General features: G+C 57.1%; 12 protein-coding genes and 3 non-coding genes across 15 annotated transcripts; 11 read left to right on the forward strand and 4 right to left on the reverse strand.

Annotated features, from left to right (window-relative positions):
* Positions 1 to 1,706: 1,706 nt before the first annotated feature.
* Positions 1,707 to 1,804, reverse strand: C8Q71DRAFT_t109. The gene has a single exon. It is a non-coding gene; the product is annotated as a tRNA-Gly (tRNA).
* Positions 1,805 to 1,925: 121 nt separating this feature from the next.
* On the forward strand, positions 1,926 to 3,480 carry C8Q71DRAFT_712306 (cyclophilin-like domain-containing protein; the record flags this gene model as incomplete). The annotated part of the gene is made up of 5 exons (XM_047920850.1): positions 1,926 to 2,058; positions 2,108 to 2,491; positions 2,548 to 2,936; positions 2,983 to 3,038; positions 3,096 to 3,480. The coding sequence occupies 5 exons, from the start codon at positions 1,926 to 1,928 to the stop codon at positions 3,478 to 3,480; spliced, it is 1,347 nt and encodes a 448-aa protein (XP_047776483.1).
* Positions 3,481 to 3,850: 370 nt separating this feature from the next.
* On the forward strand, positions 3,851 to 4,672 carry C8Q71DRAFT_798084 (uncharacterized protein; the record flags this gene model as incomplete). Its single annotated transcript, XM_047925794.1, has 1 exon — positions 3,851 to 4,672. One exon carries the CDS (start codon positions 3,851 to 3,853, stop codon positions 4,670 to 4,672), a length of 822 nt encoding a protein of 273 aa, XP_047776484.1.
* A 35-nt stretch (positions 4,673 to 4,707) lies between these two features.
* On the forward strand, positions 4,708 to 7,364 carry C8Q71DRAFT_874373 (delta-1-pyrroline-5-carboxylate dehydrogenase; the record flags this gene model as incomplete). Its single annotated transcript, XM_047928371.1, has 12 exons — positions 4,708 to 5,143; positions 5,188 to 5,293; positions 5,354 to 5,632; positions 5,688 to 5,773; positions 5,832 to 5,917; positions 5,977 to 6,258; positions 6,320 to 6,406; positions 6,471 to 6,612; positions 6,674 to 6,756; positions 6,818 to 6,918; positions 6,981 to 7,063; positions 7,115 to 7,364. The coding sequence occupies exons 1-12, from the start codon at positions 5,064 to 5,066 to the stop codon at positions 7,362 to 7,364; spliced, it is 1,665 nt and encodes a 554-aa protein (XP_047776485.1). The 5' UTR covers positions 4,708 to 5,063.
* A 274-nt stretch (positions 7,365 to 7,638) lies between these two features.
* Positions 7,639 to 9,404, forward strand: C8Q71DRAFT_174291 (uncharacterized protein). Its single transcript, XM_047916760.1, has 3 exons — positions 7,639 to 8,519; positions 8,575 to 8,737; positions 8,787 to 9,404. Exons 1-3 carry the CDS (start codon positions 7,701 to 7,703, stop codon positions 9,260 to 9,262), a joined length of 1,458 nt encoding a protein of 485 aa, XP_047776486.1. The 5' UTR covers positions 7,639 to 7,700; the 3' UTR covers positions 9,263 to 9,404.
* A 283-nt stretch (positions 9,405 to 9,687) lies between these two features.
* On the forward strand, positions 9,688 to 10,535 carry C8Q71DRAFT_174134 (uncharacterized protein). The gene is made up of 4 exons (XM_047916759.1): positions 9,688 to 10,055; positions 10,109 to 10,193; positions 10,248 to 10,303; positions 10,359 to 10,535. The coding sequence occupies exons 1-4, from the start codon at positions 9,886 to 9,888 to the stop codon at positions 10,450 to 10,452; spliced, it is 405 nt and encodes a 134-aa protein (XP_047776487.1). The 5' UTR covers positions 9,688 to 9,885; the 3' UTR covers positions 10,453 to 10,535.
* Positions 10,536 to 10,904: 369 nt separating this feature from the next.
* Positions 10,905 to 13,427, reverse strand: C8Q71DRAFT_860044 (uncharacterized protein; the record flags this gene model as incomplete). Its single annotated transcript, XM_047927737.1, has 6 exons — positions 10,905 to 11,975; positions 12,030 to 12,341; positions 12,394 to 12,761; positions 12,813 to 12,924; positions 12,977 to 13,068; positions 13,127 to 13,427. 6 exons carry the CDS (start codon positions 13,425 to 13,427, stop codon positions 10,905 to 10,907), a joined length of 2,256 nt encoding a protein of 751 aa, XP_047776488.1.
* Positions 13,428 to 13,575: 148 nt separating this feature from the next.
* C8Q71DRAFT_t106 lies at positions 13,576 to 13,658 on the forward strand. Its single transcript has one exon. It is a non-coding gene; the product is annotated as a tRNA-Arg (tRNA).
* A 198-nt stretch (positions 13,659 to 13,856) lies between these two features.
* Positions 13,857 to 16,418, forward strand: C8Q71DRAFT_838876 (kinase-like protein; the record flags this gene model as incomplete). The annotated part of the gene is made up of 7 exons (XM_047926493.1): positions 13,857 to 14,165; positions 14,235 to 14,777; positions 14,854 to 15,027; positions 15,126 to 15,310; positions 15,364 to 15,446; positions 15,533 to 15,682; positions 15,735 to 16,418. The coding sequence occupies 7 exons, from the start codon at positions 13,857 to 13,859 to the stop codon at positions 16,307 to 16,309; spliced, it is 2,019 nt and encodes a 672-aa protein (XP_047776489.1). The 3' UTR covers positions 16,310 to 16,418.
* Positions 16,419 to 16,501: 83 nt separating this feature from the next.
* C8Q71DRAFT_t108 lies at positions 16,502 to 16,584 on the reverse strand. Its single transcript has one exon. It is a non-coding gene; the product is annotated as a tRNA-Arg (tRNA).
* A 1,462-nt stretch (positions 16,585 to 18,046) lies between these two features.
* C8Q71DRAFT_860046 (GPR1/FUN34/yaaH family-domain-containing protein) lies at positions 18,047 to 19,253 on the forward strand (the record flags this gene model as incomplete). Its single annotated transcript, XM_047927738.1, has 9 exons — positions 18,047 to 18,214; positions 18,266 to 18,375; positions 18,433 to 18,483; positions 18,536 to 18,550; positions 18,609 to 18,680; positions 18,733 to 18,807; positions 18,867 to 18,887; positions 18,947 to 19,038; positions 19,093 to 19,253. 9 exons carry the CDS (start codon positions 18,047 to 18,049, stop codon positions 19,251 to 19,253), a joined length of 765 nt encoding a protein of 254 aa, XP_047776490.1.
* Positions 19,254 to 19,936: 683 nt separating this feature from the next.
* C8Q71DRAFT_175469 (uncharacterized protein) lies at positions 19,937 to 20,905 on the forward strand. Its single transcript, XM_047916763.1, has 3 exons — positions 19,937 to 20,274; positions 20,392 to 20,668; positions 20,726 to 20,905. Exons 1-3 carry the CDS (start codon positions 20,065 to 20,067, stop codon positions 20,815 to 20,817), a joined length of 579 nt encoding a protein of 192 aa, XP_047776491.1. The 5' UTR covers positions 19,937 to 20,064; the 3' UTR covers positions 20,818 to 20,905.
* A 109-nt stretch (positions 20,906 to 21,014) lies between these two features.
* Positions 21,015 to 21,751, reverse strand: C8Q71DRAFT_677374 (putative Peroxyureidoacrylate/ureidoacrylate amidohydrolase RutB; the record flags this gene model as incomplete). The annotated part of the gene is made up of 2 exons (XM_047919720.1): positions 21,015 to 21,598; positions 21,661 to 21,751. Coding segments are annotated over 2 exons (675 nt in total), but the record flags the coding sequence as incomplete, so codon positions are not given.
* A 779-nt stretch (positions 21,752 to 22,530) lies between these two features.
* On the forward strand, positions 22,531 to 23,650 carry C8Q71DRAFT_798093 (ribosomal RNA-processing protein 7-domain-containing protein; the record flags this gene model as incomplete). Its single annotated transcript, XM_047925795.1, has 2 exons — positions 22,531 to 23,503; positions 23,565 to 23,650. The coding sequence occupies 2 exons, from the start codon at positions 22,531 to 22,533 to the stop codon at positions 23,648 to 23,650; spliced, it is 1,059 nt and encodes a 352-aa protein (XP_047776493.1).
* Positions 23,651 to 24,899: 1,249 nt separating this feature from the next.
* Positions 24,900 to 26,694, forward strand: C8Q71DRAFT_860050 (uncharacterized protein; the record flags this gene model as incomplete). The annotated part of the gene is made up of 6 exons (XM_047927739.1): positions 24,900 to 25,057; positions 25,166 to 25,220; positions 25,251 to 25,715; positions 25,761 to 26,026; positions 26,090 to 26,591; positions 26,650 to 26,694. 6 exons carry the CDS (start codon positions 24,900 to 24,902, stop codon positions 26,692 to 26,694), a joined length of 1,491 nt encoding a protein of 496 aa, XP_047776494.1.
* Between the last annotated feature and the right edge of the window lie 215 nt (positions 26,695 to 26,909).

A 26,909-nucleotide genomic window follows, 5' to 3' on the forward strand; every position in this document is an offset into this window, starting at 1 on the left:
AGCCTGAAGGTGTAATAAAAACCGCAAGTCCAAGTCCTCAAGCTTCAAGCTCAAGGCCTCGGCCTCAACCTTTAAAAATTTCATGGCCCAGGCCGGTGCCTCAGCCACCCTGAGCGCGCGGAGTCGCGACCTCTGCGCGCGGTCACGTGGGCGCATACAGCCAGGTCTCCGGACTCTTGACTCGCGACTTGTTCTCCTATAACTGCCATCTCCCCACTTCTACCATGCCCCGTCGATATGTTAACTCCCCGTCCCAATCTCCTCATCTGTCTCTACAACCAACACCGTCACCGCCTCCCTCAGTGCCACCGGTAAGCCTTCCCAGACCTCAAGAGCAGCGTGACCTACTGCGCCGCTGCGCCCTACAACAATTTTGCACGACGGCACGGGTTGTACCGCGTCTGGTAGGGCCCCTGGAAAATTCCGGGCACCTCGTCAAACCCGGGAGCTCGCTGTATGCACACCCACCTACGAGAGGTCTTTTGAGCGAATTCTTGCAGCCCTCCCTGCCATGATCCAGCGTGGGCGGCCCTGCCAGTCCTCCTGTTGAGTACCAACTGATGAATTGCGTGTCTCATCACTGATACTATACCAGGCGCGCTTCCTCCTCAACTGAATCCATGACTGGACCGGGAACGACTCAGTCCGAGTCGACCTGCCGTCAGTTCTTGTTCCGCTCCGTGCCCTGTCTCAGCTCCGCCCACCGGCTTCTCAGGCTCTGTATTCTGCCATGTTCTGTCCGCCTTTTCAATGCTCACTCATTGCACCCGACGTTCCTCAGTTCTCAACATGCGTCGATCCTCTACCGTCTCGTCTTGGTCGCTGTGTACAATATTCAAGGGTGTATGTGCTATGATTGTCACAATATTGTATACTATATGTGCTACGGCACGTATGCGGGCACGTTTCTGTAAATAGCAATCAAGATATGGTTCAGCGGAACATGTTGGATGGTGAAGATAACAAATGAGATATGGCTTCGGTGGACGTTGTCTGGCCAAGACGGTACGTACGTCTTGTGTTCGCTGATGAAGTCTTTCCTTCGCTGATGCATGTCTTAGCGCCCAATACAACCGCTGCACAAAAGCCCCTTGGCTGGTTAAGCGAACTGAAGACAAAAAAGCATTGGTAAGATATGACTCCCCAACACGAAAGAGGTGAGAGAAAGTTCACAAACCGGAAAGATGAGATATACAAGGCAGACTACTCATACAATGACTGATAATGTCAGATCTGCGGTGTGCACTTTTGGCGATGTTAGTTGTCAATGCATTTTGCTGCGAGTCAAGCCAGATAAATTTCAAAGCATTGCGCCAAATCGCCCCCCGTGCGCAATGAAGACGTCGTCCACGTCCACCACCAAGTGTGACCGTTACCCGACGCCGCTTACCGAATTCCGGCTCTTCCGGCTCAAATTTGAGATATGGACTCCCCACAATGTATCCAAAAGCCGGCATCCATGTCGATACAGATCAAGAATTTTCTGTAGCACTCAGTAGAACATGAATCGAGTGAGGGGAGGCACGAGTCGGAGCAAGACTTTCGGCCAGACTAGCTTACGTAAGCAGATCGGGCCCCGGCAACAGCCACCTCAAACGGAAATCGAACTGTGGCCTTCCGACCCGTTTGACCTTCAGAGAGTCCTCTTTGGCGGCATTTCGAGCAAGATGCTTCCGAGGCTGGAAAGAGCAAAAAGGGTGGAGACATACACTGAGAGGGAATCGAACCCCCGCCCCTTGCTCCGTGCTTACGTAAGCATTACGCAACTGGAAGGCAAGGATGATAACCACTTCACCATCAGTGTGCACACCACTCATCCAGAAATTACATATACATACGCTACGTGTGATAGCGCCGCTGCGTGGGCGACCCTTCGCCACAGCTTTGCCCAGGACTGCTCGCACCCTTCAAACCTCTGCGGCACTATGTCTGTCCTCCTCGAGACGTCCCTAGGCGATCTTGTCATTGACTTGGAGGTTGATGCTTGTCCAAAGACGTGCCAAAACTTTCTGAAGCTATGTAAAGTCTACTACTACAATCTCAACGCGTTTTTCAATGGTACGTCGTTTCAATCTGCGGATGCTCACCGAGCCTCACATGAGTGCAGTCTCAAAGGATTTCTTGGCCCAGTCTGGGGACCCGTCGGCCACAGGGACAGGAGGCGAGTCTATCTGGTCCTTCATTGCCTCACAAGAAGGAAAACAAGAGCCTCGCTACTTCAGTCCGGAATTCGTGCCACGCTTGAAGCACAAGGCGAAAGGCACAGTGTCTATGGCAGTCGCGCCTTCCGTCGATGGTCAAGTGAAAGGTGGCTGTGGTAGCCAGTTCTTCCTGACGCTCGCGGATGAAATCGACTACCTGGACGGGAAGCATGCAGTCTTTGGGCACGTTGTCGAGGGGCTTGACACGCTGGACAAGCTGAATGATGTCTTTGTGGACCAGGAGGGGCGTCCTCTAAAGGACGTGCGGATACGGCATGTAGAGATTCTCGGTGCGCATTGTTATGGTTTTATGGGCGTCCTTGCGGACTCACAGTGATTCACACAGATGACCCATTTGAGGATCCTCCAGGCCTGGTAGTGCCCGAGTCAATGCCTATGCGCCCTCCGGACAATTCCAATCGTATCGCTGAAGATGAGGACCCTTTGGCTACTCTACCTGAAGAGGAGGCGGAAGCAGAACGACGGAAGCAGGCTGCTCGGGCTTCCGCTCTGACGCTCGAGATGGTCGGAGACCTGCCCTTCGCGAACGTGCGGCCTCCGGAGAATGTCCTCTTCGTCTGCAAGCTGAACCCAGCTACCCGAGATGAGGACCTGGAGCTCATCTTCTCTCGCTTTGGTTCGATCATGAGCTGTCAAGTGATCCGAGACAAGAAGACAGGGGACTCTCTGCAGTACGCATTCATTGAGTTTGACAAGCGAGAGGATGCCGAGCAGGTATGTGTGCGTCTGCCCCTGTGTGTGCGTTGCTGACAGCGCCTAGGCGTACTTCAAGATGCAAAACGTGTTGATAGACGAGCGGCGTATCTGGGTGGACTTGTGAGTGTTGTACAGACCGTCACCGCATGATGCGTTTCAGCTGATTCCATTCTACAGCTCCCAATCGGTGTCTCGCCTGAATGGAGGATGGTCTAACGACCCTAAAATGGGTCCCCGGCCTGCACGTGGTGGGAAAGGACATGGTGGCGGAGGCTTCGGTGGACTGACCCATTTGGAGGCGACTCGGCGGTACAGGGAGAGCTCTGCGGATGACGGTGACCGCTACGGATTGGTCTTCGATGTCCCCGGTGACCGGCATGGTAGGCGCCGAAGCCAGAGCACGGAGCGGGTGCCTCGCCAGGATCATTCCAGAGAGCGCAGAAGGCGGTCACGATCGCCCCGGCCAAGAGACCGCGATGGGGAGCGCGATAGAGAACACCGCAGAAGCCGCAGCAGGGACCGGCGGTCGAGGGGGCAAAACGAGCGCGGCCGGCGACGATGAGGGGTCGAAGCATGTCTTCCTTGTTACAGCCTCATTGGTGCCGCGTCGCTGCTGTCATCTTCGCACCTTCGATCGCCCGCCACCTTGCGAGCACTGTTACCTGTGTTGTGATTGCCACGGTGTTTGTGCACATGCCATAGCTGAATTTGATCAGTAGCGTTCAACTCTCGTGCCGTCATCACCGCAACCAAATACCCACAAACCTGGCTCCGAGGCTTCTTCGTTGCGCAGGCCCCCATATAAGCAGTGCTACCTGATTGCACCACGCTCAACTTATCTTCCCCGCGACCCCCACTCGTTCCTTTCCATGTCATCTGCGATGACTTGCCACCAGTTCACTTCGTACAGCCCCGTGTCCATTTCGTCCACTATGACTTCCAGCTACTTCAACTTCGACGACGCCGACGTCATACTGCGCTCTGCCGCGCCATACGCGACCGAGTTTCGCGTTCACAAATCCCTCCTCTCCGCCGCGTCTCCGTTCTTCAAGCACATGTTCGCTTTGCCACAAGCGCCACACTCCGTCGCGGGTCCCGAAGTACCCGTCATCGATGTGTCCGAGCCCAAATCTACTCTGGAGACACTACTGCGCTACGTCTACCCGATGTCGAGACCATCCATCGACACCCTGGACGAGCTCACTCCTGTCCTTGAAGCTGCCATGAAATACGACATAATCAGCGTCATCGACATCCTCCGGAAGCGTCTCGTCTCCCCCGATTTTGCAAGAGCCACACCCACGCGTGTGTATGCGATTGCATGTCGGTTCGACCTCGAGGAGGAGGCGAAGGAGGCATCCCGCTACACGCTCAATGTCAACGTTCTCGACTGCCCCCTTCACGACGACCTCAAGCACATCACAGCCTACGCGTATCACCGTCTCCTTGACCTTCATCGGAAGCGAGCGAAGGCGGCCCAGGAGCTGCTTCAGCTGTCGGAGGACGTCAAGTGCATGCAGTGCAACGGAGCGCGGTATCATGCGTTTCTGCCGCCAAAGTGGTGGACGGACTTCCACGAGAGGGCGAAACAGGAACTAGCTGTCCGGCCAACGGCAGACGTCGTCTTCTCCATGCCTTTTCTAGCGCAGTCGGCACAGGCGGGCTGTGAGCGATGCGCTGGGAGCATCCTCGACGCGCATTCGTTCCTGGACCAGTTGAGAAAGAACATCGACAACTTGCCATCCACGATATGATCACGACCCTTTTTACGACGTCCCCATCACGATTATGTTCTGGACCTCGGACCAGTAGCACCTTGGACTTTAGTTCTCCCCGCACTTTGATGATTGGATACCACTATTTCCCATATTCGCGGGTCCGCAGTAGAATCTCGATCTGGGGGGTGTAATTAGTATAACAGCGTGCCTGTGTATGAACTGTACCGTATCTTGATCCGTCGAGACTTGAGCTGAACGTTGAACCAGTTCCTGACCAGTTCCTCGCCGTACGTGTGATGCCATGCTGATAAGAGCCCGGAGATCGAGTCACGGTGTATGACCATATAGTTCACACCAAAAGAAGAATGCAGTCTGCTGCACCGCGAGAAGGCGTCCGTGTGCAACCTCAAGCTTGTCCAGATCCATCATGGCCACACCTCAACTCGCTGCATTCAGGGTTCCTGCCATTGACAATGAGGCTATGGCAAGTGATATCAACCGCTGCTCGTATCCACGGCAAGCCGCCGACTGATCACGACGTCCATCTAGAGGAGCTATGCTCCTGGCTCGAAAGAACGTAAGGATCTGGAGGAGGCCTTGAAACAGATGCAACAGGAACTGCCGTTCGAGGTGCCGTGTGTGGTGAACGGGAAGGAGGTGAGTGTTGCTCGCTTGCTGCAGAGATGGTGGTGGTTAATTGACGTGATCGATGTAAAGGTCAAGACCGGCAAGATCGCTCAGCAGCCCATCCCGCACGCCCATGCAACACATCTGTGCTCCTATCATGAAGCAGACCAGGCGACTGTTGCCGCAGCCATTGATGGTGCACTGGCCGCGAAGGCTGAATGGGAGGCCATGCCATGGAACGACCGCGCGGCCATCTTCCTCAAGGCTGCTGATCTTGTCAGTGGCAAGTATCGCTACAAGCTGATGGCAGCGAGCATACTGGGGCAGGGTAAGAATGCCTGGCAGGCTGAGATTGACGCTGCTGCGGAGGTACGTTCAGGTCGTTTCGCATGTCATGGTTGACGGCGTACTCAGTGAATATTAGCTCTCCGATTTCCTGCGTTTCGGCGTGAAGTATGTCGAGGAGCTCTACGCTCAGCAGCCACCAAAGAACAGTGCCGGGAGCTGGAAGTGAGTTCTCGACGCATGTCATTCCTAGCGGGGCCCTCATACACGCCCCTTTCTCCAGCCGGGTTGAGTACCGAGCCCTCGAAGGTTTCGTCCTCGCGGTGTCACCATTCAATTTTACCGCCATTGGCGGCAATCTCTCAGGAGGTATGAACGACGCTGATCCTGACGGCCCGACCGGAGCTGAACGCGTATTCTCCGTGTAGCACCGGCACTGGTGGGCAACACCGTTGTGTGGAAACCATCACCCATGGCAGTATATGCGAACTATCTGACCCACAAGATATTCTTGGAGGCTGGTATACCGCCGGGTGTCATTCAGTTCGTCCCTGGGCCCGCCGAGGAGGTAGTCGGTCAAGCCATCGCGAACCCGAACTTCGCAGCGCTGCACTTTACGGGCAGCACGTTCATCTTCAAGAAGCTGTGGAAGGACATTGCTTCCAACTTGGACAAGTACAAGGGCTACCCCCGAATCGTCGGTGAGACGGGTGAGTATGGCAGATGCGCTCAACATAGCTCGCTCGGACATCTCATTCATTCTTGAAACAGGTGGCAAGAACTTCCATATCGTTCATCCCTCTGCCGAGTTGAAAAACGCCGTGATGCAGAGCATCCGAGGCGCCTTCGAGTACCAAGGTAAGTTTAATGCGGAGGTCATTCTCGGAATCATGAATTGATGGTCATCTGTATCCTCGTTCAGGTCAGAAGTGCTCAGCGCTCTCCCGTCTCTATGTTGCCTCCTCCATCTGGAAGGCCGGTTTCAAGGAGCAACTCGTCAACGAGGTGGCAAAACTCAAAGTTGGCCCTCCCACCGATTTCACGACATTCATCGGACCGGTCATGTACGTATCAGCGATGACCACACGCCTGTGTAGAATGATTGACTGTTTGTGGGTCCCGCAGCGGGCGTCCGGCGTTCCAGAAGGTGACAGGTTATATTCAGAAGGCCAAAGAGGCAGGCGGTGAAATACTGGTCGGCGGCTCCTGTGAGTGATGGGACACCCACTGACAGGGAAGATGGACCTGATATTGAACTGAATTTGACAGACGATGATTCGGAAGGCTTCTTCGTACAGCCAACCGTCATCCTGACCACTGATCCTCACTTCGTCACCCTGGAGGAAGAAGTCTTCGGTCCCGTCTTGACGGTATGTGGATCACATCTCAGATGTGCAATCTCGACGAGGAGTTCGTCTGATGCACTATGCAGGTGTACGTGTATGAGGATGATGATTATGAGAAGACCCTTGACCTGATCGACACGACATCGCCCTACGCCTTGACCGGAGCAATGTGAGCCTTTGCCGCATCATCAGAGGATCCGAGTACTGACCGTCACCACAGCTTCGCTCAGGACCGCAAGGCTCTGCTGAAGGCTACCAACAGATTGCGCAACGCCGCGGGCAACGTCTACTACAACGAGAAGTGCACGGGTGCCGTTGTCGGCCAGCAGCCGTTCGGCGGTGCGCGCGCGAGCGGCACGAATGACAAGGCCGGGAGCATGTCAATATTCTACCGCTTCGTCTCTGCAAGGAGCATCAAGGAGAACTTCGTCGGCCTCGAGGACTACCTCTACCCGTCGAACTTGGTCTAGGTGGCGAAAAGGAGTGCTCTCGCTGGGCGGTGATGAACTTGAAGTTCGGTCGGTTGGATATACATGGGAAGAAACGGGAAGTAAGAGCATATGCTGTACTAAAACCAAACCGCTGTATCCATTAGCATCAATTGTGTCACCACCATTGCTCATGTCTGTCCACTGCTGAATACTCTTTTTCTTGTCCTAGTCGACTCGGAACGAGTGAGCGATTTACAGTAATTTGCAAGCGACGGGCACGATCGCTTGACGACCCCGGGAGAGAATCCGCCACCACTGACAAATGAGCCACAATACGCTGTGGCTGATCAGACCAGCCCTTGCCTTCCATCCTGCATGATATCTGCTCGACCGCTCTCGCTCCCAAATCGAATCCTATCCGTACATCCTAAAACTCTACATCGGGCTGGGAGAACCCGTGGCATCTCTGTCTCTCCAGTTCAGTATGATGAAGCCGACCATCGTGCGAGTAGCAAGTTGCTCGAGGATGCAGCTCGCGAGGAGGCAGAGGAGGCGAGGAGGCCCATGCGGCCGAGCAGGGCTCAGATTCTAGAGGACCAGAACCAGAACTGGACTGGCGACGAGTCGGTACAGGATGCTGTCCTCCGGATGCTGGTGGACAAATACAAGCCTCTGCGCAGCGGGCCTATCCGGACGGCAGAAGAGAAGCTGAGGGCAGCACCGCCCAAGGTATCTACTCCGGAGGTATCTACTCCGGAGTCGGGTTATCATCCCTTAGGAGAAAGCCCGTCGACTCTTGTGAGCTCCTCTGCGACAGATACGACGAGTACCGAAGGGGTCTCTACGCAGTCTACGCCTCGCAAGTATGACCCTGGCGAGCCTATCCTACCTGGGATTCCGGGTCATCAGCCATGGCAGACTACATTCAAAGTTCCCTCGCATGCTACTTCGCACGTTCACTATGGACAGATACCCCGACAGCCCTCCCGTAAGGCCGCCCCACCTCCTTTGGACGAGAAAGAGAAGAGGAAGCAAAGGGAGATGCGACGGCGGACGGAGCATGCCGGTCGATTGTCGAGGGCGAGAGAGTCCACGCTCGATTACCGCCTTGGGATACGAAGCGGCCCTGGGGCGCATAGGCCAAACCCTACGACGCTGAAGGGATGGACCAACCTTGTCGAGGATAGAATCCAGGTGAGCGTCATTGCGAACCTCGGTCTTATTCTGTACTCAATTCTGGTACCGCTAGCGAGCGCGCGAGGAAGGTCTGTTCAACAGTGTCAAGGGCCGAGGCCAACCCTTGGTTTCGCCCACACAGGACAAAAACCCGTTCATCGGGCGAGAAGAGTTTTTGATGAACCGTATAGTCCAGCGACAAGGCGCTGCCCCGCCGTGGGTGGAGGTACAAGGAGGTGCGTACGTGTCTAGGGTGCTCGACACCAGCTTACACCACAAAATCAGAGGTGGACTCCGCCATTGCCTCCTTCCGAGAACTCATCAAGCAGTCGTGGACTAGACGAGCGATACGACTGCTGACAATCTCACAATCAGCAGCTCAGTTACCTCAGCTCACCCTTGCCGAGGTCAGTGCGTTACGAGACGCAGAGTGGGAAGCAAGAGAGCGGGCGTTCCACGACCACGCGCTGGAGGAAGTCAACGCACTAGTCCGGAAGTACAATGGTCTGGCGCCCTATGTGGTGCGCCGGGCATACTACATGCGCGACACGGAGTTAGAGAAGGCCTACCGTGACTCCGCGGAAGACATCCTGCAAGGTCTCGCAGACAGGGTCGCGAACTCGTCCAATCGGAAGGACTTCATCGATGTGGGCTTTGACGACAATGGCAGCTCAACGGGGTCCGCTTCGGTGGCTCCTTTCGCGCCCATGAGCTTCCGCCAGATGTTCAGGGAGCTGTGGACAACACTGCGCGGGAGGTGAGTGTTGTGTGCAGCGTCCTCGAGGCATAGGAAGCACCGATGTACAGCATTCACGTCCTGGGCCCTTTGTAGCGGTAAATGTAGGAGAGCCAGAATACTGTAGACGTATAGATGTTGTGATACACGCACTTTCCTTGCACGCCGGCGGGCGGTCTTCTGTGTGCCAATGCCATGCGCCGGCCGCGTGCTTGCACTACGGGCTCTACTCCTTTGCTTCCATCTCCCATGATCTTCAAACCCTTCCTCCCTCTGGCCGCCTGTTTCTCAACGCTGGTGGCGGTGCCTTGATGCCTTGCGGATATGGTGCCCTCTCTGACGCGGGGTTCGTCACCTGGGTTAGCAGCGATTACGAGAAGGCGGCGACGGGAGTACTACTTCTGGGAGCCCAACTTGAGCCCAACGGAAGCAAAACAATGTCTGTTTAGGCCAAGTTTAGGCGGGTGAAAGGGGACCGCAACAATGGCAACCTCCGTGCATGGGACCGATGAATAAGAGAGAATAAGTCTGGCCTTATTGTGCAAACAAGCGGCGGGAAAAATGAAATGAAATGCTCGGCCTGATGCACATTCCAGGATTCAGGGCGACCATTGGCGGAGACGGCCTCATGGCTGCCTCGCGTCGTCTATGGAAAGCTCTCACCGCCTGATGAGTCCCCATCTAATCTATAAAAGCCCGTTTTCTCGCATTTCTCCCCCATCGCCGCCTCTCTCGCCGACGCCTTCGACAGCCCCGCCCTGCGCTCTGCCCTTCGTAAGTCCTCTTCCTCCCTCAAGATGTCTGATGAAGAGATCCTTGTGCGTCCTCCGTCGTCCTCGTGCTTTTGGAGATGAGCTGAACGTGTCTGACGTCTGCAGCCAGGCGACATTGTCGCTGTCCACCATGCCGGCTCCAGGAGGGAGGGCCTCGTTGTGGCCACCAGTGACGACCATCTGGTCAGTGTATTCTTTGTAGCGCATGGTTCCAGTCTGATGTGTTTCATTGTACAGGGACGCAGGACGCTCGAAGTACAGCTGGAGCCCACGGAGCCTCTCTATCGTACCTAGTGGGTGTTACATGGGCCAATCATGCTGCCTATCTCTGAATCTATCTTCTACCAGTGCTCCTATGGTCACCCGCGTAAAGCGCACAGTCTCATACATACGCCCAACACTCCCTCAGAGGCGTAGCGTCGAACGATACGTCTACTGGTGATCAATAGCCTCTCATCGCAAATCACTGTGGAGGTTATCTCAGGCCACGACATCTCACATCTCTGCGCGCCAGCTGCCTGTCCGCAGCCGGGTTGCCCTGACCGCTGTGCGGGTCGCGTTGCTCCCCGTCACGACGAGACACGAACACCGCTGGCGGACGATGTTGGATGTCCTGTATGTATCTGTACGTGTCACATATTGCATCGGACGGATGGATTTTTTTGCTTGCTGCACGCTATCATATATCGGACCGCCACGGTACACAGCTCCGGTGTACCTTCCTGCCAATAGCAATGGTTATAACTATTCCCTATCGCAATGTCAAACTGAGCAGGATTAGGCAGTACAAGACAGCGCAACAGGAAGATCATGCATAACATAGCGGGTCTCCAGATGTATAGGTGCAAAGCGGGCTAATGATACAATATTATGGCGTGTGCCAATAGAGCTAGGTTATGCGCGTAGGTCGACCGCTATCGACGGCGAAGGAGGGGGCTCCGTCGGAGACGAGATGGACGGCGGCGATAGTGCTGGTGGGTGGTTTGTTGTCATGGAAGGACGCTCATGCGGTGTCGGAGAAGCACTCTCCTGCTGTGGAGATACAGGGCGTACCGGAGCTGGTCGAACACCCTCTGATAGCGTGCTTGATGGCGCATGGTTCTTGCCTGACGGCGCAGCGTGTCCATTCGGGAGCGACTTCCCTGGTGTCGTGGAGCTCGAAGCTAGCGGTTGTGTCTGCGGATGTGGAATGGGGTCACGGTCAGGTGGCGATAGCGACGAGCTCCTTGACGATGGCTGAGCCGACACCCTATGGATGACCCTCGGTCCAACAATCTTGGGGACTGGCTTGACGATCTTCATTTCCTCTACAGCATCGCCATTGACCGGGGAAGCGTACGAACCGTTCGCATACACGGCTTCGGGGCCGGGGCGCACCGTTTCCTCCGAGCTTCGTGGTGAATTCGACCGGTAGATACTTTGCCGCGGTATCGTCACCCGCTCATAGAAGAGCATGAATGCGCCGACACCTTCCTGCAGCACGCTCTCAATGCCGACCTCGGCCACACTGTCGTCGCTGATGCGCAACCATCCGCGTCCAGGCCTCGGCTGCTCATCGTCGTCGTCGCGCACAGGACCATATTGCTCACATCGCTCACATTCACAGCTAAGCGAACATGCGAGCTTCGGTGGGTCGAAGCGGCGGGCACCGGCGGATGATGGTCGTGGTCTCCGTCGGAAGCAGACGTAGTGGCCGAAGGAGTGCTGGCCGTAATGACAGACCACGGCGGAGAGACGATAGAGGGTGCGCGGAGTAGCATATGCTGCCGGTGTAGGTGTTGTGCTGCGGGGGATGGGAGGAGGCGGAGTGGATATGGGCACAGAGGGGCTCGTGGAGAGTTGGCCGGAGGTTGTATAGGGTGTGAGATCGAGTACCTCCGGAAAGATCACTCGACATGTGTTTTTTGAGGCGTAATGGCCATAGTGCACTGAGCGGTTGAGGTGGAGAGCAAGCACGCGAGGTGGCTATCAAACCGCTGTCAAAAGCACAGTAAATATCATGGAAGAAGCAGGACGCACTCGAGCGATCATTGCCTGCTTCGTCGAAGCCCTGCTGAACACCTTCTCCATCTTCACGCCCTTGATGTCTTCCTCGATTCGGCCATCATCCAGCGCTGCCTTCACGCGAGCGACAAGCTTCCGTGCCTCACGTGCGCGTTTCTTCTTGCTCGTTGAGGGATCATGGTCTGTGCTCGCGATCTCGGCGAGCTTCTCGGCCTCGGCCTCGAGGCGGCGGTAGGTCGCGAGCATCGAGCACTTCCGGCAGATGCAGTCTGTGAGAATCTCCAGTCGAGTGTAATCGTCCAAGCAATCTTCCAGACGACACTGGGCCTATGAGGTCATAGTTAGGCAGAGTGTACTGCCGCAGTGGAGGAGGACATACAGCATGTCGAGGCATGTTCAGCTGCCAGTTGTCAAACGCGAAGTGCATGACAGCCTCGGTGTATCCGCACTCGACGCAGCTGCGTCGGTTAGCGGTCAGTCCATCAAATACGCTCTTTCCAAGCTCGCGGCTTGCGGGGCCTTGAGCCTGGGCAAGCACAGAGAGACCGCGATCTCGATGGCCCTCCTTTTCTACAGCAGCAGCCTCGCTCTTGATACACTCCGAGAGAAGCTGAAAGAGTTCTTGCGCATCCTGGTGTTCACGTGAGGAGAAGAGGGAGTTGTGTTTCGATGCGGAGTGGTCAGATAGCACATTAATGATCTCAAGAGGCCGCAGTGCTTGCGGCGAAGACGTCGGCGTGTTGAGTGCTATGACATGAATCAAACTGTGTACGGTGAAAGGATAACTGATGTACTCACTGTGTAGAAGGTCCCGCAGTGCATCTATGACTGGCGTCGGAACGTCCAGCGCTTCGGCTTTAGCATGAATTTGCTCTATCTGAGGCTGCAAATAGCAAAGAGACGCCATCGCCTGCGCCGTCGAATGTTAGCGGACGGACGGCAGCTTCGCGGGTAGCACGCACCTGCAACGTCGAGTCCATGAAGCAGTACGTGCCGGAAATGTTGACCAGCCCCGGATAGTATCCCCCATCATGAGATGCCTTGGGCAGTGAATCTGTGAACAAGCAGGATTGGAAGACAGTCTCGATGCACATTGTAAGAGAAGAGCGTACCAAGCTGATGCTGCTCTTGCTTGACTAGCTCCGCCCTCGTACGGATATGTTTCTTCTTGGACTTGCGCTTCTCGTGGGCGGAGCTCGAGGCAGAGTGACTATCAAACCAATGCCATGGTAGTGCACCTGCCAATGCGTCGAAGACCATGAAAATGGTAGATGTGAGCGAGCCTTTGCGAGAGTTGGCGGCGACCACCAGGAGCGGGACAATGAGGATGACGACGAAGGGGAACAGCTGCTGGAACAGTGGGCTGGACACAAGTTGGAGAAGAAGGTAGCGGAGGTCTTCCAGAGGCTGCATGTGCGCAAGATCCTTATGCCTTGCGCGGCGACATGAGCGGGTCGATGAACGAGTTGTGAACGAGCGCACTCAGCCAACCCGGCCCTCAGCGGGTTCCCTCACCAATGAGCGGTATGATTGTAGATGTTCTGGGGAAGCCTATCATCATGGCTACCTGGCGCAATGGTAGCGCGTTTGGCTTCGATTGCCAGCGGCACCAAAAGGTTGCAGGTTCGAGTCCTGCGGTGGTCATTTTTGCTCCAGTTCAGTTTGTTTGACACGTGACCGTTCCACACAGACGCGTCGCGTCGCGAGTTGAGTTGGTCGCCACCGATCGCCTTCGCGCATACACTCACCGCGCGCACCCTCCCTGGGATACCCGTTCGCTCGCTCGTCGACTCTCGATGCCATTCTTGCTGCTGCAGAGCTCGCTCATTTGAATCGCGTTTCATGGCTACTGCTACCTTCTTCTCGCAACACTCCTCCAACCCGCTCGAGGTTCCATCATCTGATGCTCGCAACAAGGCCTACAGGCGTCAACTAATGCGTACGCGGAACGTGCCAAAGGACGGGGGAGGCTATTTTCCCTCGTCTGACGATCCGTCGAATGGCTACAATGTGCCAGATTTGGACCAATACCATTCGCATATCGCTCAGTTGTACCCGGATGCCAGACGGCCCGCTGCCTCAGCAACGTCTCGAGTTCCTCCCATGCAACCCGCCTTCAGCGACGACATGTTCAGCGACGACGAGCTGATCGTTCTGCCGGCGGATCCGACAGATGAGCAGCCGGAGGGGGACGAGGAGGCAGAGCATGAGCAGGACGAGAACGGGCAGGATGAGGACTTCGGCGATGAACTCGGGGACGAGGACGCGGACGGCGAGATCGACGAGGACCTGCTTGATGACCATGCCGGTCATGCAGAAACTGATGAAGAGCTGTCTATCTATCTCAAACCACGGGAGGAGCGGGAGGAAATTGAGGAGGAAATAGCCGACCTCGAAGCCACCGTCCCGCAACTCACCCCAGACTACAAGATCGTAGACCGACTAGGAACCGGCACGTTCTCCTCCGTCTACAAAGCCGTTGACCTCGGATATCATGATAGGTGGGACAATGCACCATGGCAGGGCTACCATCCACCCTTCTCGTCTGCATACTCCCAGTCCGCTACTCGGCCTTGGGGTAGCAAAGTCTTCGTCGCGGTGAAGCGCATATATGTCACTAGCGGACCCGAGAGAATACGCAACGAGATCTCCATTATGGAGGATTGTAGAGGCTGTCGCCACGCATCGCAGCTGATAACTGCATTCAGGCAGCGTGACCAGGTTGTCGCCATTATGCCTTACCACCGTAACATCGACTTCAGAGTGAGTGCCCAGCCGTTCGCTTCGAACCATTGTACCAGACGGCAGTACGTCTGATCATGATCTATTTTCCTACTAGGGATACTTTCGCGTTCTGCCCATGGACGGTATCAAGGCGTATTTTCGATGTATGTTCCGAGCATTGCGCGACGTTCACGCGCGAGCGATCATCCATCGTGACGTGAAACCGGCCAACTTCCTTTTCGATCCCCGTACCGGCGTCGGCACCCTTTGCGATTTCGGACTGGCCTGTGTGAGTGATTCCACCCGTGGTTCATGAATCATGGCTTCCGGGTCAACCAGAACGCTCCGGACTGCCCATGCTGACAATGACCTCTCCCAATTTTGCAGCGAGTGGAACGTGGACCCACGCTAGGTGCCTGTCTCCATACAGGACCAACACCTGACTTTCCCCATGGTCGAGTACGGCCCCGCGGGGACTTCGATGTAGATCATGTTAAGCGTATGCAGAAGGAAGGTCGGCTTAAAAGCTCCCTGCCTTCAGAACGCGTCGGGTATCCGGAGAAAGATACAAGGTAGGCGATGGTGATGATACCTACTGTGCTCTCACTCATTGACGTCCGTGAAGACCTATCTCCAAAGCCAACAGGGCCGGTACGAGAGGCTTTCGAGCCCCGGAAGTCCTCTTCAAGTGCGGCGAGCAGACGGGAGGTCGGTCTTCGATGCACCACTTCAGGCACACATCTTTGCTCATGCTTCCTTTCTGCCTGCGGCTCAATAACCGGTTACTCGCACAGCCATTGACATTTGGTCAGCGGGGATGATTTTGCTCTTCTTCCTCACGAGGAAATTTCCACTGTTCCACTCCAGCGATGACATGGAGGCTCTCATGGAAATCGCCACTATTATCGGAAAGAAGAGGATGGAGAAGACAGCCACCCTGCATAGTAAGGTGCAAGCCCGAACCCCGAGGCTTTGTCTGACCAACTATCCTCCCAGGTCGCGTGTTTCAGACAAATGTCCCCTCCGTAACACCTGAAGGGATGACCTGGCGCGAGTTCGTCGAGCGGCAAAATCCTGACCTCCGGACACCACCAGAGCCGGATCCTCGTTTCTATCCTCACGCCAGTTCCTCACGGAGCCACGCAGGTCCACCACCCTCTTCATCATCCCCACCCCGGTACTCGCCTTCGGGATCATCTCCGGCTCCCGAGCCACCCGCAGTAGATGCGGAAGCATATGCCGCGGACGTCGAACAGGCGCTCGACTTCGTTGAACGGGTCATGCACCCCGAGTCAACGCAACGCATGAACCCAAGACAGGCCCTCGCACATCCATTTCTGCACGACCCAGATGAATCAGACGATGATGACTTCTTCCCGCATCCGTTTGGAGAAGGGGTGTGCGGCGATCTGCACTTCATTGACGAAGAGACGGACGAGCTCTGTGTCCGGGTTAAGGTTCCAGGGGAGAATCAGGTCGTTGTGAGAAGAATATCTGCGGGTGAAGGCACCGCGATAGGTAACCAGCCGTGCGAGTTTCACAGAGAGGAGGATGGATATGTGTTTTCATAATCGTACGAATACACAGGACACGCGATCGGATGGTTTCTGTAGCACGTCAGGTTCACCTCAATGCAATTGCCATGTATCTAGCGCAGTACATTCTATAACACAATGAGTTCTAGCGAGGGACGGCTTGCTAAAAACAACGAGCAAGGCTTGTGCAAGGCTGAGTAGTTCTGCCAAAAACAAAAAAGGAATTTCTGACCACCGCAGGACTCGAACCTGCAACCTTTTGGTGCCGTTGGCGATCGAAGCCAAACGCGCTACCATTGCGCCAGGTAGCCATACTTTCTAGGTCAGCAAGGCAACCCAGAATGTCATGGCATTTCCGACCTACTTATACTGCGTCTTTGGCAATGGCAGACTGTCGGGTCATGTCATTCCTCCAAATTACCCCGCCCAACCGGTGGCGACAAGCTCTGAGCCTTCGGAAGCCGTTGGACCACGCATTGGCTACAAGTCATCGCGGCATGTGCGATTGCAGTGTTTTCGTCCCCGGTGAGAGAAACTGAGTGGGGATAAGGGACTCCAGTGTGAGAGCAAACAACGACATAGAAGGGCAAAGGACAACCAGCGCCCTGATGTGGTTCATTGATGCGGCAAATGGTGTGACGGCGCGCATATGGCGGTTACTGTGGTAGCTGCGAAGCGCAGAGGGTTCCTTGCGCCGTTGATTTCATCAGGGTTCGTAGAAGACTGGCTTCCTTGAGACTGGCTCCCTATGGTGGGGCTTGAGTGAACAATGTACGGCTTTCAACGTACGTGCAAGGTTCTCTTCAGGCAATGCAGCTACAAACCCTTTCTCGAGACACCAATACTGAGTACTGGAAAGCCTCCGAATAGATCGATGGAGATCCAAGCATGGCAGGTGACAATCCGCACCCTCGGTAGCTCAATGCTATTACCGTCTATGAGAACGTCGAAGAAGCCGCGTCCGAATGGCAGACTGCGGATTATCGTAATGCTTTCGTCCTATCCATGAAGCTATAGGTGAGAAAGCTGCTCCAGGAAGATGGGCCATACCACATTGATGAGTCGTACCTGACATGCCGGCAGGAAGCCCCAGGAAGACTCCATTTCAAAGAGCCTTCTTCGGTCTTGCCCTTACCGCGGCTGGCAGTGGTAGGATGCTGCTCCAGCTGTGGATTAGCACTATTCGTTATCAGATACCTATCACCTTGCATGGCCCCTGGGCCTTTCTCCATTGTCTAAAGTCTTGAAGGAGATTGGGCCCACCCACCCGACAAGCGCATCAATCTCCGTCGCGAGCAACACGGCATGCGCGATCGCAGACCTCAGGTTGTGGCTCTAGAGTCTCTCGACCGAACGACCTGATGGCGCAAGCCCGCCGCAGTCGTCTGATTGTCGGAGCTGCCAACGACCTTCTCTTCTCGACCGCTATGTGGGAACGCAGTGTGAGTCGCCACCAGCACGACACGTAGGATTCTCATACTCACTCTCACCGGATAAAGTAATGCACCCGTACCATACCTCAGCCCCCCTGGCAGTATGGGGAGCCAGGCCGTCTTCCCAGCCTCCGTGCGAGCGTGAATAATCACTAGATAGCCCGCGCCACCCCCAGTTACACGAAAGCAGACCGTGTCTTGGCGGGGGTATGAGGGTATAAGAACCGGGTGCTTCTTCCCCAGCACCATCTCTGGTCTTTCTCCTGCACACCGCACGCTCCCATTCCCTCACCGCCTGCGGTCCCCTGTCACTTGTTCCCAGCGCAGAGATCTAGCCAGCATGTCTGATACGGAGAAGTCAGGAAAGTCCGAGAACGTCACAGTGCTCACCAGGAGCGAGAGTCGGGGCAACATCAACTACTTCGGGGAGTCCTTGGACCCCGTCCCGCCGCGCCCGCTCGCCGAGGGACAGTCTCCCCAGCCCGTGGTTCACCAGTATGGCAATCCCGTAAGTCGATCGACAACTCCCGTTATGATTATGATCCCTCACCGTTTGTAGACTCCCCTTGGGATGCTGGCCTATGGGACAGTCTTCCTGTGCTCGTCATTGCTCACCCTCGGCGCCGGTGGAGTGACAACGCCGAACCTCGTCTTGCTCTTCGCCATGTTGTGAGTGGTCTATAGGTTTAGACTAGCTCTAGAGCTCGTTGTGACAGAAATCCACAGCTACGGCGGTATTTCGCAGACGTTGGTGGGCATGTGGGAGTTCTACCTCGGGTAAGGCTCATCAGCATGTGGACGTCGGTAGTTTACTAACGAGGATTTCCAGGCATACCTTCGCAGCGTAAGCCAACTATATGAATTGCAACATACCGCGTTCAGTACTGATATCTCGTCCGTAGAACTGTCTTTGCGACCTACGGAGGCTTCAACTTCAGCTACGGTGCGCTCTACCTGCCAGAAATTGGTATCGCGTAAGTATCGCGCCGCGTGAATGTGACTATGAGTATTGAACTGTATTCATAGATCGGCATATTCGGTTGGCGGTGTGCCCACGGAGGAGTTCACGCACGCTGTTGGTATCTATCTGGCGATCTGGTGGTGAGTACAACGTCACTGGAACGGAGATAGAGAGGAAACTAATATACGTCGTGCGTCAGCCTGATTACCGGCGTATTCTTGTAAGTATGCCCGCACACAAGTGAGGCACAGGTTACTCATGAGCACGACACTTACATAGCATTGGCGCTCTTCGCACAACCGCGCCGATTGTCTGGACGCTTGGAATGACGGTCGTCTCGCTCGCTTGCCTGTCATCGAACTGCTTCAACCGTGAGTCCATAGATCATGGTGCTTACCCATACAATCGCTGAACGTTGGCGACAGCGAACCCGCACACAAACATTGCAGGCGGTGCGTTCGGCCTTGCCGCGACCGCTGGAGCTTACTACGGTGCCTTGTCTCAATTCTACACACGGGCGTCGACGTTCGAGTATATCCGCCTGCCGCCAGTCGTGCTCGCGTACTCCGACCCGCAGAGCGCATGAGCTGCTCTGCGTGTCGTAAAACAGCATGTCATGTAGAGTTCTCCAATTTCTGTCTTTACCCACTCTGCGCGCCTACGATCGTGACGTTCATGTCAGTGTAGGGTAGAAAGTGCAGACCCGGGGGCCTCATACCATGGGCTGGGGGTATTTCGAGTTGCTCGAGCCTCTGTAGTTCATCCGGGTCTGATGTCATACTGTCACGTCTTCATGTCTCTTCTGCCAAGTACTTCCTCAGCATCCCTACGAAGATATACCGAGTGAGTCTGCGCCGCCATTGAATCGCAGCTATTCAGATGAGCGTGGCAAGTCTCGCGGAACAGGGAATGCATGACCCGGCAACAGCGTGCTCACCGATAAGGCTCCCGGGGAGTAGGGGTAGAAATGCTGCAGACCGTGGGTTTTCCTCGTTCGAGCGAGCAGCTCTCGTCTTTGCTCCCTCTTCTGCACGTGTACAGGGCACGGAAGCCGCGCGCGATCTGCATGGCTTTCCCAGGTCCCCTGCAGCGATTGGACGAACTCAAACCCCAACAATGAAAGCAACCGGAACTCACTAGAGGATCTCGTACAACACCTCAGACGACAAGACGGCGAGGAACAACATGTCTGTTAACGTCCGCAACATGACGGCTGCATTCTCACGGCACGCGGTGTCTCCTATATGTAAACGCGATCATGATGGTCAGTCGCGCGTACGATCCATCAAATACCAGCCCACCCAGTGCTATACCGCACCAACTCCCATCTTGAGCCAGGCAGACTCGCCAACTTCTCGACATAGCTGTAGAAGAGAACTCACGAAATCGACACCGAGATGGCGCTCAACTACGCAATGCTCAGCCCCGCACGGGCCCCCATCCCGCTCCCAAACGAGCTGACAATCAGGGACCTCAACGGTGGCGTCGAGCTCTCGCTCAGCATCCCAGATGCCCCGCCCTCCGGCGCGTCGAGTTCACTAGCAGGAGGGTTGGGCGGTGCGAAGAAGATGAAGGATGTTGGCAAGCTGTGGCTTACCGACCAACGGGTGCGTGCATTCTACCCTCGCTTACCGTCGCCACAGCGATACTGATTCCGCTCTTCTCTCCCCGCCTCATCACCACTGTGCTTCTCTACCGAACTCCTTCGATCCCGATCTACACAGCTCATCTTCGTGTCCGACAATGGAAGCAAGTCTGGCATCGAGTCGCTGTCCGTGCCGCTTCTGTCCCTTTCATCGACCAAATTCGAGCAGCCATACTTCGGCTCGAACTACCTCTCCATCGAGATTAAACCTTCGCCAGAAGGCAGGCTGACGGACGGGACGAAGGCAGAGATTCGGTTCAAGGACAAGGGGCTGTTTGAGTTTGTGAGCGCGCTCGAGAAGACGCGAGAGCGGGCGATCTACATGAAGAGGCAGACCGCCGAGGAAGACGAACTCCGTGCGTTTTAAGCTAACAGTGGACCTTTTTACGGCTAATCTCCTGTACCTTCCTCAGCTACCTACACGCCCGCGGCAGACGCAGGTTCCTCGTCGTCAGCATATGCTTCGAGGATACCGGATGACGCCCCGCCTGGGTACGATGATTAGATGGAAGTCTCTTCTCGCTCATGACTGCTATACATTCCTACGAACGGCCCGGATGGATGTAACATTATCTGTACGAGGACAATTACGTGCTGTATAATCCAAACATATCCCCCAATCCGCTTGAATGCACGACTGAATAGCTGACGATCTGTAGTGACAACCCCTCTGGGGATGGCTCAGGAACATCTCGCCGCCTTCTGTATACCCTCCAGGACGTCCTTCGTAGTCGCCGTCGCACCGAATATCCCACCCGAATGTTGCACCATCTTCACTGCAGCCGAATGCAGTTCCTCTAGTGCCGTCCCGGTCGCGTCCTCCACCAATAAGCACTCAACTCCACGGTCATTCCCCTCTCGCACGGTCGAGTGCACGCACACGTCCGTTGTCACGCCGCACACCACCAACTTCCTAATTCCCTTGACCCTCAACAGCAGCTCGAAGTCCGTATACGCGAACGCCGATCTTCCGGGCTTGTCAACAATCGGTTCCGACGGCAGTGGGCAGAGCTCCGGGATGATATCGTGCCCCCGCTCGCCCCGTATGAGGAGCCTGCCCATGGGGCCCGCGTCGCCGATGCCCAGCCCGGACGGTGTGTTGCGCGAGCGGAACAGCTCGCGCGGGGCGAGCGTGGAGAGATCGGGGCGGTGCCCCTCGCGCGTGTGGTACACGGTGTAGCCGTGCGTCCGGAAGGCCTCGAGGAGGCGTGCGATGTTCGGGATCGCCGCCCTGGTGCCTGCGACGGAGTAACCTAGGTGGGCGAGGTACCCTTCTTCTGCGCAGACTGTGGGAGGCGGGCTCAATAGGTGAGTAGGCGTAAGTGTGCGAGGGCCCGGATGGACTGACAGTCGTTCTGCATGTCTATGATCACCAAGGCTGTTGTCTCTGGTGAGAGCGACCCGTCGTGAGGCCAGTCGTACGGCAGCGCGGATACCTTCCAAGATTCATTCGTCTGATCTGACATGGGTGCAGTGGTAGAAGACTGCTGCACGGACACAATCGCAGGCGGGTCAAATTTGAACCTTGAAACCCGTTGAGACTTGAAACCCACCAAGGCAGTACATACGCCACTGATGCTTGGGAGGGGGATGGCGTTGAAGGCAAAGCGCTCCGAAGGGAGCGGGTACGCAGGCACCACGGGCCCGTATATTTTGGTATCCCTTTGCGATGCTAGCAGAGTGTCGCCCTCCAACCTAGGGGTTATGTAAAAGAGTGCAGTGAGCTGGCGATAAGTGCCGTGACTCCAATTCTGGGTACCTCTGGGGAGTACGGTACTTATTCCTCCGCCTTTCAAGCTCGAGCAGTATAGTAATCGGTAGTACAAAGCGTGAAGCCATCTGAACGCCAATCATAGCACTCCAATGCAGTCTTGCTAGCAGCACAGGAACCCTGTATGCATAGTATATTATAATACCTACGGTACTGGTAGTGTCGGGCCAACGACATACAGAGCCCGAAGAGGGGAAAGTGTACGCGCGACTTTGATCCGCCCCTATATTCGATCGCCGCGACGCTCGGAACGCGACACACGTGATCGCACATCTTTCTTTCCAGCACTTTGCTGCCGGCGGTACTTCCCTGTGCTCAGTGCCGCTATACGCTCTATCGATCCATCCCACTGTAAGTACACCGCTTGCAGCCATACAGGAGCGAACAACTGAACCACTGTCTCGCTTTACTTACCAGATCCTCTGCTCCCGCGAGCGAGCGACATCCATGTCCACGACCCCCAAGTCCGTCGGCGGCTTCACGCCCATCTCGGTCGCCTACTCCTCCACAGCGACGCACGTCTTCTACGCCCGCGCACACTCCAACCCCAAGCCCGCCAAAAGCCCCGCGCAACAGGACTCGAAGGGGAAGGGCAAGGAGGCGGTGTACCCCGAGGGCCGCACGCTCTTCCTCGTGAACTTGCCCCCGGATGCGACGGAGCGCGAGCTGACGCTGTTCTTCAAGGCCGCGGGGACGGTCGAGAGGATCGCGTTTGATGCGGATGGGGAGGTTGCTGGCGGGGAAGACGACCTTGGTGATTCGAGTGATAGTGAAGAGGAGGATGAGGAAGACGAGGCGGAAGCGGAGGCCGCAGACGAGCCCGCCGAGCGACCTCGAAAAAAGCGAAAGACAGGGAAGCAGGACTCCCCTCCCGAGGTCACACCGCTGCCCACACCCACCCTGCGCACGCTCCGCCGCACAGGCCGGTCCGCCCACCTCGTCTTCCTCGACGCCTCCTCCCTCTCTCGCGCCCTCTCCCCGCCCTCCTCCACATCAAGCCCAGCCCCCAACTCGAAGTCCAGCCCAAAACCGCGCCCGTGGCCCACAGACGCCGCCGCCCCCCTCGGCCTCGCACACTACCTCGCCGCGCACACCGCCCTGCGCCCGCCGCTCGACGCCGTGCGCGCACACGCGGACACCGCCATGGCGCGCTTTGAGTGGGCGCAGGCGCGCGCGCGGCGGGCGAGCAAGTACCGCATGGGCGAGGCGGTCGTCGACGCAGACGGCTTCACGCTCGTCACGCGCGGGGGCGCGTACGGGAAGACGCTCGGCGGCGGGGTGGGCGTCGCGAGCAAGCGCTTCCAGGAGGAGGCTGCCGGCGGGAAGGCGGGGGCGGGGAAGAGGTATAGGAAGAAGAAGACGGAGAAGACGGAGAAGGAGGGTTTCTATGCGTTCCAGGTGCACGAGAAGAAGAGGAAAGGTGCGTGGCCCGCGGGTGCTGTTAGGAGGTTGGGGAGGCTGATGGCTTTTCTGCTTTGCAGAGCTCATGGATCTGAAGGCGAAGTGGCAGGAGGACAAGGCGAAGGTGGAGAAGCTGAAGCATTCGCGGCGGTTCAAGCCGTATTGAAGTCTGCCGTCTTGTACACTGGTGTCTCTGCTTATTTTCATGGCTGCCAGTGCGTGCTGTGTCTGCTTGCCGACGCATTTGCGGCCCACAGCAATAGCGGTACGTCACTGAAGACATGCATATTTTGCCTTCTGTGCACTCAGAAGACATTTGAGCGTTCCAGAGTATGATGACGCTGCACCAATTGCATTCATCGTCTTACTCTAGGAAAAGCAAGGGCCCCGCAGATGTACGTTTTCGCAACACATTGGTTCAATCACAAGATGGTACGTTGCCATGCTGCGAAGAATTGTAGATCTGCATTCTCGCTTGCACTGTGAAGATCTGGCGGCCTCTGGTGCCAAGGCCGTTGCCTATTAATTCACCATTGCGACTCATACAGCCATCTCCGACTGCGCTCGGATGTAGGTTTGCAGGAAGTTCACAAGTGCAAGGCCCTGGGAGACAGTGGGGCGCCGTGCATGTGTCTACCGTTTCCCAAGACGACGCAGTAGTCCAACAGAAGTCATCACTTGTGGCTGCATTCCTTCGGAGAGGTGAGCATACGATGATTGACCGGTGTTCAGGCCACCTCGGAATGACGATTCCAGCGGCCGCACAAACAGGGTCTCCTCCGCAGCAACCGGCGTTCAGACCCCCGAGCGAAGGACGATCGCTCGCGTGGCCACGGCGTGCTGATCGGTGATCAGACGGGGGAGGAGATCGAGGAGGTGCAGCGCCCGCCACTGCCACCAGCCCTCTCGGTTGCCCCGCCCCCTATCACGCCTCGCACAAAACACCTCGCCGGACGGTCCGTGCGCACGTTCTCCCGCGTCTGCTGTGGGCCGCCTCGCCCGCGGCGTGGTCACCGACATCACGACCGGTGGCTCGCACACAAGTTCGCGCGCGCCTGCAGGTGGCCGCTGTGCGTTCGTGCGTATATGTAAGGTAGCACGTCGCGGTTGCGGTCACGCTCCTCTCCCCGACGCTGTCCGGCCTCCCTGCCCCCTCTCCTGTCAAGCACGACGCGCGGCCATCTCGGGGATGACGAGGGCGCTGCAGTTGCGTCAGTTCGTCGTTCTGCTCGCGCCGCTCCACACATTGGACTCCTTCCGCATCCCGATCCAGACGTCCCGCTCCCCCTGTGTGCGCGGGCTAGTGTATGACCGGGCGGACGCGTGCGGAGACGGCTTACATACCTCGCTCGTTGGGCTGCGTTGAGATACATCCTCCTTCCACTCGTTCCGCTTCCCCGATCCTCGGACCCGCTATGCAAGAGAAGCCTACGAAACGGCCCATCAAGCGCAAAGAGGCCTCACGGCTCGTTGGACGCGCTGCGTGGAATGGCATCGCCCGATTTTTCAGCAGAGACGGCGGCATGCCATCGTTAGCGATGGTGTTGGCAGGGGATACCTGCTATCCTGTCAGGTTGGTCTACTGTGTTGAGTTTGCGGCTGCGAGGTTCTTGCCATGGCGTGCACTCTGTCCTGCTGACACTCAGCTCGCCGGACGTCGTGCTGACAGCTTCCATTGCAGCGTGAAGAACTTCGAGGCGTACCTCGCCTACCAGGCACGTGACGTGTCTGCCGCTGTGCACCCAGTCTGACAGACGTGGCTGCAGGAACACTCTGTGGAGGTGCTGCAGTTTGTGGTGTGGTTCCAGGACTACCGCCGCCGCTTCCTCGCCCTCCCCCCACACGTCCGGGCCGCGTCCCCCGGCCACTCCCACTTCGCCTTCGCCATCCCCACCCCCGCCCGCACTGCAGACCGCGTCCGCGCCAGCAACGCCCGCGCATCCCTGCCGTCCTCATACAAGCTCGCAGCCTGTGTTCGCCTCCCCCCGGTCGACTCCGCCGTAGCGTACCCCGACTCCGCCCCTTCGCTCGCGACGCCCAACTCCCCACTGCTGTCGCAGCCACTACGCCCTGCGTCGGATCCCGTCCCACGCGACCAGCCGTTCAAGGAAGAGTGCATGCGCATCGTCGCGACCTTCCTCAGACCGGGCACCGCGAAGGAGCTGCCCCTCGACGCTGCCCTACGCGACACCACCATCCGGGACCTCACCTGGAACACCCACCCCGACGTCGTACGTCCCCCCCTCCCGTCCCCACGCGCTACTAACCACCTGCAGTTCCTCCCCGTCTACGCAGAGCTCTGCTACACCCTCGAGACCCTCTCCCTCCCGCGCTTCCTCGCCGCCGCCTCCGCGAACATCAACCGCTCCAGGCGGCTCTTCTACGGCGCCTCCGGCATCTTCGAAACCGCCGTCGGCGTCTTCCTCGCCGTCCTCCTCGTCTGCGTCGTGCGCGTCCCGCCCGAGGCGAACCGCGCGTGGCGCCTGCTCGCGGTGCTCCCTGCCATGGTGGGGATGATGCAGCTCTACGCTGTCTACAGGGGGTGAGTCTGGGCACGGCTATCCACCGAGAGAAAGGGGGTGCTGATGTGCGAGTCGCGGGGTAGGTTCTGCAGCTGGATGTGGAGCCGCGGCAAGACGCAGCTGCACGAGTGGGAGCTCGAGGAGATGGACGCGGCGACGGGCGCACACTGGGACGCGCTCCTCGCCCCGCCGCCCGCAGACGGGGCGAAGGCGAAGGCGGGGGAGCGGTGGGAAGCGCAGGCTGCGTCGTTCACGATCGCGCCCTTCAACGCGCCCCTCCCTGAGCCTGGCAGCGAACGGGCGTCCGTCGCGCCGCGACATCATAGACGGCGATCGCGCCGTTGCTCCCCGGTATCCTTCCTCCTCTCCCGCCTCCGTCCGCCATCAACAGCCGCCTCACCATCCCCACCGCTGCATCCTTGCTCTCCCCGACGGAGCGACCCGGAGAAGTCGCGCATCGACGCCTACGCCGCGAAGCGCGCCCCGCTCTTCGGGCCCGAGAAGGTCGTGCTCGACCCGCGCATCCGCGCGCTGCATCGGAGGGCGTTCCGCGACGTGCTGTGTTTCGGGCTTGTTGCGACCGCGGTGCGTGCCCCCTGGGTGTGTCGGGTGGACTGTGCTGACCGCGGATTGGGCACGTTAGATTTTCGCTGCGGTGGTGTTGAGTGTCCCGGGTAGGCGGAGGTAGCTTGCCAGCGGGCGGGTTCATGTGTGAGGAGAGTTTGGATGGCATCCGAGTTCGAGCAGCTTGTTGACACACTGCACCACCCGGATCCAGGCTGCTCTGCGCTATAGCAGCGACCTGATTATGTAGCATATATCTTTCACCGCCGCCGGGTTGTCGGTGCAACGGTGCACGGACATCTGACATGGGTGCGTTGTATACTAGGCTTTTCGTGCCTT

Source organism: Rhodofomes roseus (genome assembly GCF_022264815.1).
Source record: "Rhodofomes roseus strain CIRM-BRFM 1785 chromosome Unknown C8Q71scaffold_17, whole genome shotgun sequence".
Classification (NCBI taxonomy): Eukaryota; Fungi; Basidiomycota; class Agaricomycetes; order Polyporales; family Fomitopsidaceae; genus Rhodofomes; species Rhodofomes roseus.